Genomic DNA, 17,295 nt, shown 5'->3' with positions numbered 1-17,295 from the left:
AGGCTTATTTTTCTTTTCATTAAAAAGAGATAGAAACCCTCCCCCAAACATAGATACTACTACTAGTCAGAAAAGTACTTAATGTTTTTTGTAGCTTTTTCAACATCAACTTAAGATATACTGCGAAAATTCATGATATGCAGGTATGATATATGTAGCTGCATTCTATACTGTAGCACAAGCAAAGTTAAAAGTTAAAAAGGTGGAATAACTTTAAAAAACACAGCGTTTTAGAGTTTTCGGGCATACACATTTTAGAGATATACACTGAAAGCTCTCTGTAATTTTGCTGTACATAGAAACGAAGGACTATAACAGAAACAAAAGCCGTGGGAACTGTTAACCATAAAGCATTACAAAAATATTTTATTTCAGGGCTGCTTTGAGCAAACAATTGACATATTTCTTACTTTCATTAATTCTCTCTACAATCCAACCTCAATGGAGACTTCAACATAAATCTGTACTAATGATGTAATTCTATTACATTTAAAGGAAACCACCTACTAATCTCTTCAATAAAATGGAAAAACTAAGATGATGCAGTAGTACCAATGATTTTCACTGTGTATTTAAAGGCACACATTCTTTAGAAATTGGATGATTCAAAATAAAAGCATGAGCAAATAGTTTGCCCTTCATAACAAAAATCACAAATCAAATTTTGCTATACATTTTTGTAAATTCAAGTCAGTAACACCTATAAAGCCTAGAGACATTCCATACATGCTACTGATCAAAATATTTCAGACAGTTGAAATGACTTATGTTTTCAGTCCTCTGCATTTAAAAAGACATTTAATTTGAAATGGTGTTGGGGGGAAGTTGTTCTCTGCTTAACTAAAAGAAAACAGAAACTGTTAACTTCATCTTCAGGTATAAGTATCACTGACCTAGTGACATGTATTCTCTTCTTAGAAAGACTATAGGACAACGTCATTTTGAAATTACTGACTATATTTTCAGGTTCATATATGAAGAATTAAATGAAATTCTGCTTCCAGCACCAGCTGCACTTTGTCTGTGTCTATGTTCCACAGAAAATTAAGTAGTAAACAAAGACTGAGCGAACTATAAAGATTTCCGAAAGAAATTGCAGACCACCAGGATTTGGATTTAGGTAATCCACTTAGATTACCATGGCGATGTCTTAAAAGGACAATACTGAGATCACAAAATAGGTCATGTCTACAAGTAGCGCAATATATAAGTGAAACAATGTCAACTTTACAATTCAAAGCCATCCCCACATTTAAAGGATCAGAGAGAAATTTGTCCCAAGACTATGTTTTGCCAAGCAGTAATTATTTTGATATTAATGATTTTAGGCCACAAACTGGCGTACCAACAACGACAATATATTTACGTGTTTCTAGCAAGAGGAGGGCCCAGGTTACACCAACAAAATCATGCCTTTTTTTTTTTTTTATGTAATTAGCAAAAAGCAGAACATGTTGGACATACACAGGCCCAGCACTGGCAACTTTTGTCTAGCAAGAAGACGTTCACTTCTATTTCTCACAATAACAATATTCCCAAGATAACAGAAGTTAAATGGAAAAAAGTAAAAATAAACAAACAATCAAAAAACTTGTAAACAGGAGGAAAAATATTAAATAATTAACTGAAGAAAAGACCAAAGTAAATTGGTCATTTAGGGATCCTAAATGTTGGAAAGCTGTTTTTCTTATATTTTTTTTCATTAAGTAGGTAACCTAGAAATTGCTATAGGTATCTTCTCAGTAGAAAGTTGAGGAAAAGAAGGCTTTGAAAAATATATAGATCTTTACAAGAGAAATGCAATATCAAAAAGAATAAAAAGAAAGAATAAAAACCTTAGGTGGTTCCTTCTTCAAAAAATATACACTGACAAACATGGACAATGGTATTTATGAAGAATTTTACTCAACTGTGCATCATACAAAATTTCAATAGCAAAATCAGTTTTGCTACAAGGAACTGGGTAACTTCCAGATGCTTGACATGTCAGTCCTAGACAAGGGGATGAAAAATGTCTTTTTCTGACCAAAGAGGCTTTGAGGGGATACTCGTAAAGAATTACCTACTTACCCATCAGATTGGAGTTCATGAAAGGTGTCGGGGACAATCCTTCATGGGGCCCTAATCGACTGTCATTCAAGTGATCACTGTAATGAGGACTGTCTGCAAAACCCTAGAGAAAAAAAGACCAGAGTATTAAACAGATTATTTGGCAGCCCTGCTAATTGAGTGTAATGACACTTTCCTAATTAAATGCACAGAGTCACAATTGGTCATTCATCACACAAGTTGGCTTTCAGGTCTCTCTCTCAGAAATTATACTCTGCACACATTTTACTTGTTCTCTCCATCTAAAAAGGTGGCACACCATTTTTTAAAATAAGCTCTGTCTTCATAAACAATACTTCTAAAAATTAAATAAAACCAAGATATTCGAACTCTTAAAGTTAAGTCACTAACCACTGTCAGAAAACATAAGTCTGCAGAAGTGGCATCTGAAATTTTTCCTAAGGTTTCTCTTTACATTAACAAAACGCAACAGTAGAAAGGTCAGAAAGTCAGCGACATTAGGAAAAAATACATGAGTGCAAAGGAGAAAAAATCCATTTCCACTTGAAGACTGCTTTAATGTTACAGATTAGTAGGCATTTTGACACTGTCACGTTCCTGAGCAACATTTAGCTCAGTGACCAAAGATTTTTCTTCCCAATACTTATTAAGAAAAAAAGAACAAAAACGAACAAACGCAAAACACACTTTGCTACTTGATTTTCAAACAAGCATTCAAACTGAAATACCACATTTCATTAAACCAATTACTTAAAATTTTCTTCTGTACAGCACAAAATGTTACCAGCTTTTCTGTAATAAAGATATAAGTATGGTATTTGCCACTCAGAATGATCAGATAGCCATTTACACTTTATCAAAGCATGAGACACTTCTTACTCCAGATGGCATCTGCTTCGTTAAGTTTTGGCCAGCACTGGCAAAACTTACCTTACAATGCCCAATTACTCACTCATTTAAGCCCCTTAAACTATAAGCTGCAAAAAAACTCAAAATGGAGACTCAACTATGGTCTCTACTTTAAGGAGAAAATTGCTCAGGCCCACAGCTTCCAGAAACTACCCCAAGCCCCCTGAGACTTTAAAATCATCAATCATTGAACATTTGTCATTTTTTCAGACCTCAGGCTCCATTCAAGACAACATTAATGGGGCTGAAACAGGCCTCACCGTCTTTGCAGGCGTGCTGTCAGTTCAACCAAAGGGCTAGTAACTGAGGGCTAAAGAACTGTCAGCTCACCACAACTGCTTACGGATGCCTGTCACAGCTCCTTCTGCCTTCCTGCTCCGAGAGGACTCTCCTGGGAGTCCCAACTCCCCACTGAATCTTTGGCTCACTTTACTTCAGAATCAGGCTGCGCGTGTGATAGGCATCCCGAAACAATCTTAGTGACATTTACAACTTGGTTATGACCACGAGGGTGTCCTCTGGTAAGCGTGACCCAGCCCCGTCTGTCAGACAAGCAGCGCGGAGCAGCAGCTGCCGAGGAAATAGAGTGGCTCCTAGCTAAGGTCACCACATGCGGTTTATTTCTATGTTGAATCGAAACAAAAAAGAAATTAAATCTGCTGAATACAAAAGAAAAAAATTGCACATGAAGGGCCTAAAGAATAAAGCTCCTAAGTGGTTAGTTTCCTGTCGGGCTCTCAGCTTGCACTCATTTTGTTGCTGTTGTTAAAACTTTCCTTGAGACAGTACTTCAACTGGACTGTACTTTAAAAGAAAGCAACAAGGAAGGCCGCGATCGGTGCTGGAACAGAAGCCGCATCTCACACGGTCGGAGCACAGTGCCTAGACAAGCCCTAAAACCTTACATCAGAGAGGCCTTGCTCTACAAACAAACCAAAATTGACTGAAAACATAACCACAGTACAATTCATTTCGTATACAGCCATGCATCCTGAAATACAGCCTACCACAGCACAGGATTATTAACTCTCCCTTAACATCCACCCACCGTGTGCTTTTCCCTTTCCTCACTGAGCTGCAGAGGACACAAGGACTGGGGGAGAGTTGATCCGCAAAGCAATGCCGCCCTCCCACCACTCAAGTTCCTTTAAAGAATTCATTACACTGGTTTTTGCACCATCTCCATTTGTCTCCCTGAGTACCCTTGTATCTAACTACTGCAGTATCCCAATTATATCTCTGCACCACTACACAAACCAGCTACTTTATCTGGTGAACGTTAGAAGTAGTCTTTTACAACACCAAAGACTTAAGACACTTGGAAAATTTACTATACAAGGAAAAAATGTACTATTGTCCATACAAGTGCTCCGGATGGAATCATCCACATACTTTAACTCAGATGCTGATTGTGCCAAGCACTCGTTCATTCTCACGCAACACAGCTTACACTTGAGCAAAGCGGCCTCCTCTCAGCCCTCACTTAATACAGGGACTAAGCACACAGGTCTTACGTTGGCCACTCTCATTGACACCACTTAGTCTTAGTGCTGAGTTTTCAATTATCAGCTCAAGCAGTTGACTTTTATTTATCATAAGAAATCCTGGGTTGATTCCCACATGTAACACACCCACACTAAATAAATACAAAATAAGTATTAACACACCCAATCTTGATTTAGCAAACTTCTCCAGTTCACAAATGGAAATTAAGTATAACTAGAAGCGTTGTAAGGATAATACTTCATAGAGTTACATAGAGTTATTTCAGAGCATGTCTCTCATTTAATCTGTGATTCAAATAAGTTGCATTCCTGATGCCATTTCTTTTTCTCTCCCCTATTCTCCCCTGCATCTGTCTTGTTGACTTGCATAATAAATATGATAAAGTTTTGCTAGAAAGAGCTTCAACTGATGATAGATAAAAACTTTTGAAATTTCTAATAGCTTCTAAAATAGCTTTTGGAAGCTTTTAACAGCATAATCAAGGCTTAGAAATGGATTTATCAAACATGGCACAAACTGACAACATATATAAGCTTTTCAAAGGAAAATTTAGTAGAAAGGGCCTTAAAAAGTCTTTGTTTGACAGTAAAATAGACTGCTTTGTTTAAAGGTGTAAGAGGTCTAAGAGCTGTATGTCACCTAATGTCACCTATTGCACCGAATAGCAAAGAGAAAGCACGCCGCAGCTAGTGTTCGAGCTTGTCCATGATGACAAAGGAGAAAAAAGGCACGGGGGAAGTATACAAACATCTCAGTGCTATGCTTAAAATTCATATCTTGAAGAATAATCAGGACTATGTTATTCCCAATTGTGAAAGAAGAAAGGTTAAGTTATGGTTTGAGTGCATCTTTTCATTCTGAGAAAGGAAGGACATTCTAATCCACAGTAATCTTGAAAATTATGTACTTGCCTCTGAAAAGGAACTCCGCTGACCATGGTGGGATTGTTTAGAGTCACCAGGAACAGAAGCCAACTATTTATGCACAAAGTTATTCTCTCTCACAAAGGATCATTTAATGATTGATACTCTGATCGTGCTCTGCTTGAATAGGCTGATGATTTCAGGTGTAATCCCATCACACCCAGGACCACAGGTGGGCTTCCAAAGCCCTTTGGAAGACTGCTGCCTTGCATCACTGTTAAGAGCTTTCGCTCAGGAAGACTGGAAGGAGACACTCCTTACTCAGGACACATCCTCTTATTTCTGCCCATCTTTGTTCTCTGGCAAGCCTGCCAAGGACTGGCACACAGAGAGTACAACCTGAGCATTTAAAAATATCCTGCAAACTTTTTGCCAGATAAGTGCTACTGGGCAAAGTTTTTTTCTGTTCGGAGCACTCTATTACAAGGGACTGCAGATAGCTCAGAGGTCTCAGGGCTTTTTATGTTTACAGATTGAAAACTAGTTTCAAATACGATTGTCTAGATCCCATGGCTACAAATTCAAAACCATATTGTTTGTTCCAATTTCTTACACAGCTTGTACAAAACCGAATCTGACCATCCTCAAAGACAGAGGAACTTTCTTTTTTTATTGTTACAGCCCCATCTAAGTTTAACGGAGGGCTAACTGTTCCACTGCAACAGGCCTCTCTGGATTTCAGTCTCAGTACACATTTGTGTTCACAAAGACAAGACTGGATGTATCTGCAACCAAAAGCAACTAGTATTATTTAAGGTCTGATATGCAAAGCAACTGGATGCAATTGCTGCAATTTGACAGTGTAATGTAGACACTCTCAGGGCTGAATGCGCTAACAGCCTATTTAATTTTCAGACATTTTATTGGATGAGAGTGATGCTCTCTAAAAATTTCAATACATGAAATCCATCAATTAAAAGAAGTAACAGATGTAACATTTTTTATTCCTCTGCTCATTCATCTACCCCATGTGTCCAAGTGATCTAAACTCCCACCTGCCTATGCTTCAAGAATTCAGACTATCACTTTATTTTAAAGTACTTCATACAATTTGAATAATTTTACATCTAAACGTATTTATAGATAGAGCATACTACCTTGGCTATTGCAACTATAACTGCACTTGACGATTGTACAATTCGATGGACTGGAGGAAAATGCCCAGAAACTTCTGTGATCTAACAGGGAATTATGGGGTAAGCAAGGTTGTTCCTTAGCCACAAAAGGAACTAATGTATAAACATATTGCAGAGCTAATTTTAATATCACAGGAAGTTACAATAAGGAGTTAGCAGTTTATATCACTGAAAAAAGATTTTTATAGTTCTCAACTAAATTATAAACCAGGAAAGAAAGTAATGCAAGTGTAATGGACATGCTAACTACAAATGCTTAGACACCTATCTAAATCATTTAGGGGTTAAATATTAGAATCTGGTTCTGGAAAGTGCTGCCCATAAATCAAATAACTGAAAAATAAGTTGCATTTTGGTAAACATCCTATGCACTTAATAGGGGATATTTAATTTAGCCTTTATTTTCAGCCTGAATCATCTGCTTACTTATAGAATACATAAGGAAATGAAAGTGACCAGCAGAATAACCACCAAACAGCCTCCCTCCCCATCAAAATAATAAAAAAAAAAGGACAAAAAGGACACAAATACAACAGACTTGATAACACTTACTGTATTTCTGTGTCCCTCTTGTCTTGTTTTGCTATTTAACAGCATCCTTTCTTGTTATGTACCTGAGATTAAGAGGTATAAAATACTATTTCAAAACCTGCTATCTCATTACTATTTTTTGACTTCTTTGTAAATTAAAAGTACTACTGATGTGAGGGGAAGAATAGGATGGGCATATAAAGTATAATATTTGGCCTCTAAAATACATGTCTGAATATTTTACAAGCATAACATGGAGGGCATAGCCTGCTCACTGATGTGACAATTCCACCTAAATCTAGCAGCGGTACCTTTAGCCATTCAGCTCTGGCTTCCAGCACGAGTACAGAAGTTATGTAGATGAAAAGGAAGATAAACTGCACACTCAATACTAAAAATATTTTTTCTATTAAATCACTTCAGAAGTTATAATCCCCATTTTTATTGTATATGTGTGTATGTGTATATATATATATATGCAGGAAGAGAATTATAATACAATTCTGATTTGAGCAAAATATTTCCGCTAATCTATGCACAAAGTGTTTTATAGTTAAAATTATTACTGAAGAAAAATAAAAACAGCTATCCAGCTAGGAAATGTCTTGTACTTTCAGATTTGCTTCTTTTGGAAGCAGAAATCCAAACTGCATGAATAACTTGCTCCAGTTATTGCAAAAACACGTAATAACAAAACCAAAACAATGGAAGAAAGCCTCACAGAGCAGTATTGTTCACAAAATAAAAGCAACCATTATTCACACTGCAATAAAAACTACAGCAGAAGAATCTTTGCTTAAAGCACAGTGTTTATCCTCCAAAGAGAGATTACACCAACCTGTTCCTAGACTACGAGCTTTCTTATAAACTACAAATTTCACAGAAATTGGACAAGCTAAAAGTTCAGAAGCATCTCACAACAGGGAGAAAATCTTCCAAGAGCTATAAGGCAAGTGCCATGCTGTTATTGGGTTCAACCAATATGCCACTTGATTCAGAACCTCAGAATTTGTTTCTGAGACCCTAATAGAGCAAAGTTTTCAAAAAGTACCTTTATATGTCTCTGCAACATATGCAAAGGAGCCAGCTACACTTCTGCTACAAGGTATTGTCAACGTAGGCACGATAACTTCAGCTCCATATCATTCAGATATGAGAGGGACTTGCATACATTACTCAGAAGATTGTCATCGAAAAAGCACCACAGTTGCACATTTAAAAGAAAAAGCGAAAATGAAGAGCTGGAAGAAAAACACGTACCACAATAGAAAGAAAATTGGACACAGTATTGCATATAGACTTCAGTATAATAATCATCTCAAGGATGAAACAGAAGTCAGCGTTTTGTAACATTCCAACTGACTTGCTAATTTCCATCCATGATTTATTCCTCCAAAATAAAGTGTTTGTACTTTTTTTTTTTTTTTTTTTTTTTCTTCTCCATGATAGATGAATTTTTAAATGGTTAATTTTACTAATAAAGTGTTTAGGCCTATGCAGCAGAGCTTTTGCACACAGAAGTCACTGACGTCTCAGTTTGTGTCTTTTCATAAATTTAAGATGACAGCCAACTCTAGAGATAAATACCTGCTGATCTTTAAGTGTCAGTATGACATTGAATATCATAAGGTAACAAAAAAATAAAGTTATTACATAAGGTTTTCTTACACCTGCAGTGATTGTCGAGTATTTCTTTTCAAAATTGGATGTTAGTTTAAAACAGACCTGAAATAAGTCTATTTTAGCTTTTGATGAGATATTACCAAAGGCTCTTAACAGAAACTACACTGTTTTGGGATATAGGAAAAGAATCTCTTGTGGATTAATTATTGATCAAAAGATTAAAAAACATAAACAAGCATTTCACCCCAAGCACAGGATTCTATGGCCAGTTTTCGGAGGGTGCAGAAGTTACAGTATATTTGATCTATTTCCCCATAGAGCTGTACTAGTACCAAGTTTCTTCAACTATTCCATAACTATATCAAAAAGAGGAAGTAAATTAATAAGCGGTAAATTTTGTTTATAAAAAGCATTTTAAACACTCGAAGCATTTCAAACAAAGCTCTCTCAAAAAATGGCAATAAAGCAGTAGCTAAAATTCCGTGTAGATAAACATAAAGTAAACACAGAGTAAAAAATTGCGCAGTGACAACAATATGTGGCAACTACTGTAGCCATAAGAAAAAAAATAGTATTATTCTCTACATCTTTTTAAATGACATCAGAGCTCACTGACAGTCAAAGAGGGCAAGGCAACTATTAGGAATGATAAGAAAGAAAGAGATACTGAAAGTATTATTATGCCATTAAAGAAATTGATGAGTGACCCTTATCTTGAATAACGCATGTAGCAGTGATCATCCCGCCTCTAAGTTATACCAGATACATAGAAAGGAAAGAGAAGGGCGTAAGAACTAACCAGAGTTATAACAGTTATGGTACAAGCAGAGACCAAGAGACTCTGATTGTTCAGTTTGGCAGGAGAGAGACAGACAATTGGTATGGAAAACAAAGATGTTCATGGAAAAAAAATAATAATAATTTTGAAGTGCATATACAACACCTATTGTCAGAAAAACATCAAAAGTTCCACAGGATCTTAAGGAAAACTTTATTAACAGTGAGGGTGACAGAGCCCTGGAACAGGCTGCCCAGAGAGGTTGTGGAGTCTCCTTCTCTGGAGATCTTCCAAACCCGTTTGGACGCAGCCCTGTGCCACGTGCTCTAGGTGACCCTGCGTGTGCAGGGGGGTTGGACTAGATGATCTCTAGAGGTCCCTTCCAACCTTAAGCATTCTATGATTCTATGATTCAGAACACAGGACCATGGTAGAAACAGTTAAATCACTGGCCACACTTAAACATGTCATTATTTTTTTTCCACAAAATGTTTAAGTCATTACTGTTGCAAAAGTACAACTAGCGTCAGAAAAACTAGCCACCACCAGAGAACAAATCATCAGTAACTACAAGAACAGTGACCAAGAGGTTGGCTCTGGCCAGGAAATCTCCTGCATCACTAATTGTTGGGATCATCACTAATTGTTGGGAAAAAGTATTGGCCCTGTACTTACGCTCCTTAAGCATTGCTACTGGACACCATCAGACCAACTACCCTTAAGTAGACTGACCTTTAGCAGGAGCAAGGAAAAGAGGGAAAGGAAGATGCCCTTCATCCTATCTTTTACTGTCTTATTTAATTAGCCTAGAAAAAGTATGTGCTTTACCACCAAATTCTGTTTCATTGAAAATTGCTTATCCTTATGTGTCTGAAAATTCCAATCAATACTGGTCAAATAATTTAAACTCTTATCCAATTCTATCACTTTACTGTGACTTTTAAAGGAAAACTCCAGTGACAGGCTGCAGGTAGATTTAAACAAAAAAAAAAACAAAACAAACAATCAAAAACATAAAACCCACCACATACAATACAAAAGGAGTAAGTAGTACCTCTTGAGGTTTCAACTTTTCTATGTCTGTGGAGAGGTCTGAGCTTTTTCCATGAAGACTGCCATTTTCCTGTAAACAGGCAAGCAGAGTAGTAAGAACAATTTGGACAAGAGCAATATTCTGTACTGAAATCTATGGAGGAAAAACACTGGATTTTGTAGCCTTATTTTAATAAATGTTCAACGTGTTAAAAAGACAACTATAACTTCTGGGTTTTTTTTTTCAGTCTATATACGTCACCAGGAGACAGCATTTAAGAACTCCCCAGGCAAAGAAATTCTATCTGCCCCGCTTCCTGATGCAGACCTGCACACTCATTTTAGCTCTTCCTCACACTCAGTCATCTGATCTGGTCAGGGTACAGAGTAGCACTCAGAAATTATTCAAAAATTTTTGAACCAGTATTATTATTTATTTCACTAGTTATTCACCAGCTGAGAGGAAAAAAAGAAAAAAAAAACACACACACACACAACAAAAAGGCAATATATGTTACTCTATGTTACTCAAAATGTATGAATACAAACATGACCTAGACTGCTATATGAATTCCAGTGCTTTTCCAGTGATTTCAACGCAGAACCTAATTTCCCTTGTTCTACTTTTTGCAGAAAAACATGGCCATGGAATGAATTAAAGTGCATCTTTTAACAATCATAAGTTCTGTATACAGAATGTATTTCTAGTGTTCATGATCTTCAGGGGGAAGCATAACATTGGAGTTTTCCTTTAAAAGGAAATAAATTTATTTAAACACTTAAGAATTTTCTTTAAAAGAAAAATGTTACCACTTAAATTACATTCCAGATAACCGTCTTTTAATACAGAGCTCTAGGGAAAGCCGGTTTTCCCTTACCCATCACCTAAGTTAAATGACCTGGACAAAGATCAAAATCCACAGGTCAAACACTCCGCATTGCTTTGGGTACCCGCTTACCTTCAACTCAACACTATCTAATCTGACTGTGTGGGACGAATCTATTTTGCTGCTCCCCTTTGGCTGGTGACCCAGGTTGCTGCGGATGCTCTGCCACCAGGAACGGAGAGCTCCTTTGTCAGGCAAGCGCAGCAGCCACAGGACAAGCTCCAGCTCCAGCCAGCAGTCCCTAATCCCGCCAGGAAGGCCCCAGAGGAGCAGGGCCCAAGAGCCAGCAGCTCACAGATGGCCATTCCCATAGAGGTTTTGCGGGCAGCCTATGTCAGGTTCTGCGCTAACACAAAGCTTACTCTGAGCAAATTTACATCATTTTAACAGGTTTTCCATAAAGAAATACAGTGTAGGCATCTGTGAAAGTATTCCACTTATTATGATAACCTTTCAGTAGAATTTATCATTAGATTTTTTTCCACATGATTTCTGCTCTTTTCACCAAAAGTTCCCTATCGAAGTGTAGGAAATGTTACCACATCAAAAGTGTGGTACAGTTACAAATTACACAAATTGTTACAAATAAGCACAGAAACACTATTAGTAGTAAAGCAATTTTAAAACAAACAGGCACATATAAAATATTATCCAGCAGGGGCAGGAGAGGTGAACATGATTTCATTTTTATTTTATAAACATAAGGAGTTTCTCGATGACTACTCAGTGTTTCCTCTTCTAAATTTTAGACCGAAGTACACAAAGGTATTCTATAAAATCATTAACTCATCCATGAATAAAAATATGAAAATAAGTCTATATGTCTATTTTCCATTTATTGAACTTTCTAAAAATTAAAACAGCTTTAACCACCAATTTTAAAATTAATGTACTTTATAACATATTTAGTTTGAATTAGTACACATTTATCAAAATAACATCCTCAAGTTAAATCAACATACAGATTTTCACAGACTATTTCTTTTTTCTTTGAACAAGCAGTAAGTCATTGCTACTGCAGAATAAGCTTTCAATATCATTTCAAATTTCTCACATGAAGAAAAAACCCTCTACACTTGCAGAAATAAATAAATAAATAAATAACTGAATAACATTCTGGGGCTACATTCCATCAGCTTAGCTAGAATGAAACTGACTTCAGCTAAAACTTTATGAATGATTCAGGAAGAACTGTTTGCTGGGAGTGAAAACCTGCATTTTTACACACTACCATAAGTCTAAAGTTACAACTGCTCTGGAGAGAACTGGGCAAGTAGTTAACACCTCTGTTTTCTGAAGTCTTTCATAAAACTCAAACCAAACTTGTATTTACCGTTCTTGTATTTACAGTTTTTTTGTTCTGTTTATGTGATAAACACAAAAAACACTGGCCTCTTCCCAAGATTCTAGCTTCTGGTATTGCTTCTATCAGAGCACTAACACCTGCTTTTATCATCACCTTTACTTGGTATTATTTGTGGAGGACTGATTCATGGCTGGTGTTCAATATCCTGCTTGCACACTTTATCCACAGCCGGTCTGTTTGTCTTTCTCTACATACACACACACACACACACACACATATATATATAAAACAAACAAACACCCAGGCACTCAACTACACATTTATGCATTTTTGGCATTCTAATTAGTTGATCTCTCCCTGCAAATATATGCGAGTAATGAATCACAAGCTCATGGTTCCAGTCAGGCAAGGTCCGGATTGATTTTGATCAGTAACTTCATAAATGAGTAAGTGTCAAAACACAAAAACTTACAGTAAATATCAGTTACTAAGAACTGCATAGAAAGTTTCCATTTCAAAAGTAGACAAGGCTTCCCAGCCTTGGCTTCATGCCTCAGATTACACAGGATGTTTAAAAAGGTTGCACCTGTTAGACAATAAAAATTCCAAAAGTTCTCCTAACCTTTATTAGAGCTTATTCAACGAATATCAAGGTGGGGAAAAAAAAAACAGGTAGAGATTTTGACAAAAATCAAAACATACTTTTATTTTCATAACTACTAAGCCTATATGTTTCTCATCATTAAAAACCTGAACTACTATTGCAGTATATCAAAGTCATTAAAGCTTCTGAAAGACTCTGGTCTGTATATTTAAGAACAGCTTACCCTTCATAAACTCTGCCAAGTCATCCATTTTCATTGTACATTCCCATACATTTTTAGCATGAATTATGGAGCGGGAACCTTACCCTTGAAGATTCATATGAAGGACTTGGTTGACCACTTGTTCCCCAAGATGTGGCACCTGTTCGCTCATCCATACCTGGCAATGAAAGAAAAATAGAGATCTATATAAAAGATATCAGCAAGCAAAATGTTATCTGAATTTGAATTTCAAGTATGTAGAGGGGATTTTTCCCCTCCACATACTCAAAAGCACTAATTCTAAAAACAAAAAGTTACGATAAACAAGTTTCCTGTTAATGAAGTAGGCTACAAGACAAGCTTCTCATCTGGACACTGCTGCTGAAAATTGGAGCATAAACAGTCAAGAAGATTTGCCCATTTGCAGTGCCTTCCTCCCACAAGCCGTAAATTCAGTAACAAAACAAACGTAACCATGATAGTTCTCTTGCTTTTTGCACAGCCTGATTTACCTTGCATCTTAAGCACCGAATTATTGCAGCCCATACAGTGCAATGTACTGTTCCCTATTCCTCGCTCCCCTGTCTTGCTTGAGCATTCAAAGAAGTGACAAATTATTTCCCCTACTGGGTCTTTACACTATATTAAGTTATTTTACCATAAAAGACAAGACAGAAAGCTTTGTATTTCAGAGGTGGGGGGAGGGAGGGCCAGAAATAAATAAATAAATAAATAAATTTGTGGTGTTGTCTGTTACTGACACAGGAATCTTGTTTTTTTAAAATTCTCTAACGGTTCTTTTAGAATCAGTTCCCTTTATGCAAAACCAGGCTACAGGTCAAAAGAGAAAGAGGAAGGAAAAAATATGGAGCCCTTTAAGCTCAGCATACATAAAAAAATGCATACCCAAAAAATAGATTACCTTGCTAATAATCAGAAATCCTGTTGTCAACACTTGTTCCAACAAAATAATTACTTTTTTTTCAAAGTTAATTAATTTAAACCATCTTTTTAAAAACTACTATAAAAAAAAGATTGGATTTTTACAGCCATTTGCATAGGATAAAAATTGTTATTCTAGTAATTAGGTCTGATTACGTCTCTAGCTGGAGTTTTTATTTCTTTCTTCTTGGGTGGAACAACTGCACCCGCAGCAGGGCACCTCCATGCCCCTCGACTTGCACAGCTGCCCTAAGCACCTCCCGTGGCCCAGGCTTCTCTCGTGGATCTGATGCACAGCAGATACTCTTGTGGGGCTTTGTAGTGCCACCATTTATAAGCAAGAACCAAGTGCAAGTTGCCCCATGCAATCACCCTTAGCCCCTATTTTTGTTATCAAGTTACTGCAATTATAATTTTTTTCATGTGTGTACTAGACGGGTTACATTACAAAATAAAATAAAGAAAATCACAAGCTGCAATGTAAATAACCACCTATGGAGTAGTAGTATTCTTATCATTTTCTCCTTAAGGAATGCACTTTATGAAGCTGTAAGATACTGCAGCAACAAAGACAGGCTGAAGAAGGCATGTTGAACTGAATGTACAGTACAATCAGTCAGATCAAAACCACAGACTCCTTTTGTGTACTGCAGGAAAGATCCTCAAGGCTGGAGAATGCTCTTTAGAAATGGAAGAAAAATGAGCCAACAATTTGTGCAAGTTTGCTGCATTTTGCAGCTGACAGCATTGTTGTTGTTTTATTGTAATTGATCCAGGAGCTGAGTAAAAACTCGTGGCTGGCACTGACAAAGGCAAAAGTAATCTTTGGCACAACTGCCTCTTTTCTGCCAGAAACAACAGTGCCAGTAATAGTGATTATCATAACAAGTCTTCCATTGCTTTTAGTTTCAAAACAGATAGCAGGAAGGGAAAAAAAATCCTGGAAAACAAGACATTTCTGAAAATCTAAGACACAGTACATTATAAAAAAACTATTCAGGAATGTATCCTTAGTTTACTTAAGTATAGACTGTTTAAATGTATGACTTACTAACCAGCAAAACACATTACTCTTAAAATTGTAGTTAATGGGACCTAAGGACCTATTTAAAAGTTCCACTATATAAGCGCACGTATAGCGAAAAAATATCATATTTTTATTCAGTCATTAGCATTATGCTAATAAATGATTTAAAGAAACCACTGCAAAAAAAAATTAACATAAGTAACATTTTAGGATGTGAAGAAAAATTAATTTCTAGATAGTCTCCTGAGTTTGTTCTTCAAAGCAAACAAAAAATAAACAAAAAGCACCACCACACACCCAGACAGGTACACTGAACACAGTTCTTTTCCAACAGGTGTCTTTTTTCCTTCTTTTTGCAGTGCATTTTTTCCCCCCCTACAATCCTAGAATAGGCTTGCACCTGTATCTACTCTTGTATCGGGATTTGCATGTGCAGCCTGGAGCTCCTGGAAGAGCCAACGGAGAGGCAGTTGGCCCGGCGGGAACGCTCGAGCTCCTGCTGTTCCCTCCGGTTGTAGCTGCTTGGAGCGATGGCCCTCGTTGTCCCGGTCCCACCGGGGAACCACCTACACTCTGCAGTGGCTCAGAAGCAATCTCTGCCAGTTTTTATGCTATTTAATGTTTTTTCCCCACCAGTGGCACAGATGAAAAACCACCAATCAAATGCTGCAAGAGACCAAAAAAAAAAAAAAAAGAAATCACAAGAGCAGGGAACAACAAGGAAAATAAGACTAATGCAGTGACCCAGACAAAATCAAGCAGGCTGGGCACAAAGAAATAATAAATCTCAACTGTAGTTGTCCATCAATAAACCAGGAGCATGAGATGGTGCTTCAAGACGGAGGAGCCATAAGGGGAGGCACTAACCCCGAGGAGACTGCAGGCACCATCTTGGGTAGCAAATTCAACACAAAAGCTCAAAGCAACAGTGTGATCAAAAAGGCTCAAGCATTTTCCCCGAAAGTACAAAATCGAGGAATCAGGGAAGTCACCACCTTTATCTAACCCTTTCTGTGAGAAAATAGTGTTCAGTTCCAGTATGCAGCAGTCCATGGAGGACATTAAGAGGGGACAGAATTATAAGCACACTGAAAAGTCACTCCGTATAGGGAAAGACTCCCCATAGGCTCACCCTGACTAGGTAATCCTAAAGAATGGGAGATATAAGTCACCTGTGAATATTTTTTGTAAAAATAGTACACTCTGGGCAACTACGGGGACAGAAGGCTAACAAGAGTCCTGCCCTCACTCCCACCTTATTTTAGGTAGATATTGAGGATGGCAAGTCATTGCAATGACTCAAAAGGTGACTTTGGATTTTTCGTATTCAAAATCAGTTACTTTGATAGAAACTATGCTGTAGTTTAACCCAATAATTTGGTGAATTCTGTCCTTGCTTCAGCCGGTTCAAGTGGCAGTCTGGCCAGGGCTCACGCAGCGGCTCCTCCCTCACCTCAGCAACACCAGACCAATAGATCCACAGGAAAAGATGCCTGATGAATCAGGAAAGATGCCTGATGCCTCTAGAGATTGAATTCACAAATATTTTAAGAGTTTTGTTTATTGCCACTTTCAGAACAGCATTGAGAACATTAAGGTTCTTCTTTTAAAACAATTGAGGAAAAAAAAAAAAAAAAAAACTACCTCCTCATTACTTCAACATATATGTTGTATCCATTTTGAAGAAATGGGTCCAAAAGTTCATCTAATAAAAACAAATATTTATTTTTTTAAACAATCAAACTGAAAACTGCTATTCTTGGTGATAGAAGATAAAGGAGACAATATTTAAAGCTTATTTCAACAGACTCAGGGTCTA

The 17,295-nt window shown here is 37.1% G+C and overlaps 1 protein-coding gene across 4 annotated transcripts in view; it reads right to left on the bottom strand.

The window, feature by feature from the left end:
- Positions 1-17,295, bottom strand: part of TCF12 (transcription factor 12) — a 149,493-nt gene that overhangs the window by 99,402 nt on the left and 32,796 nt on the right. For all 4 annotated transcript variants that reach the window (XM_088520135.1, XM_088520149.1, XM_088520129.1 and 1 more), the window contains exons 4-6: positions 13,612-13,685; positions 10,531-10,599; positions 2,071-2,173 (exon numbers count right to left, since the gene is read on the bottom strand). In XM_088520135.1, the coding sequence (XP_088376261.1) occupies positions 2,071-2,173; positions 10,531-10,599; positions 13,612-13,685 (246 nt within the window). The remainder of the gene's footprint in view (positions 1-2,070; positions 2,174-10,530; positions 10,600-13,611; positions 13,686-17,295) is intronic.

The sequence above is a fragment of the Tinamus guttatus genome, unplaced genomic scaffold (assembly GCF_059628265.1).
Source record: "Tinamus guttatus ecotype Peru unplaced genomic scaffold, ASM5962826v1 Tinamus_guttatus_pri_ptg000004l, whole genome shotgun sequence".
NCBI lineage: Eukaryota > Metazoa > Chordata > Aves > Tinamiformes > Tinamidae > Tinamus > Tinamus guttatus.
Note: the sequence above shows the minus strand (reverse complement) of the source record. Positions and strands in the feature narration are given on the sequence as shown.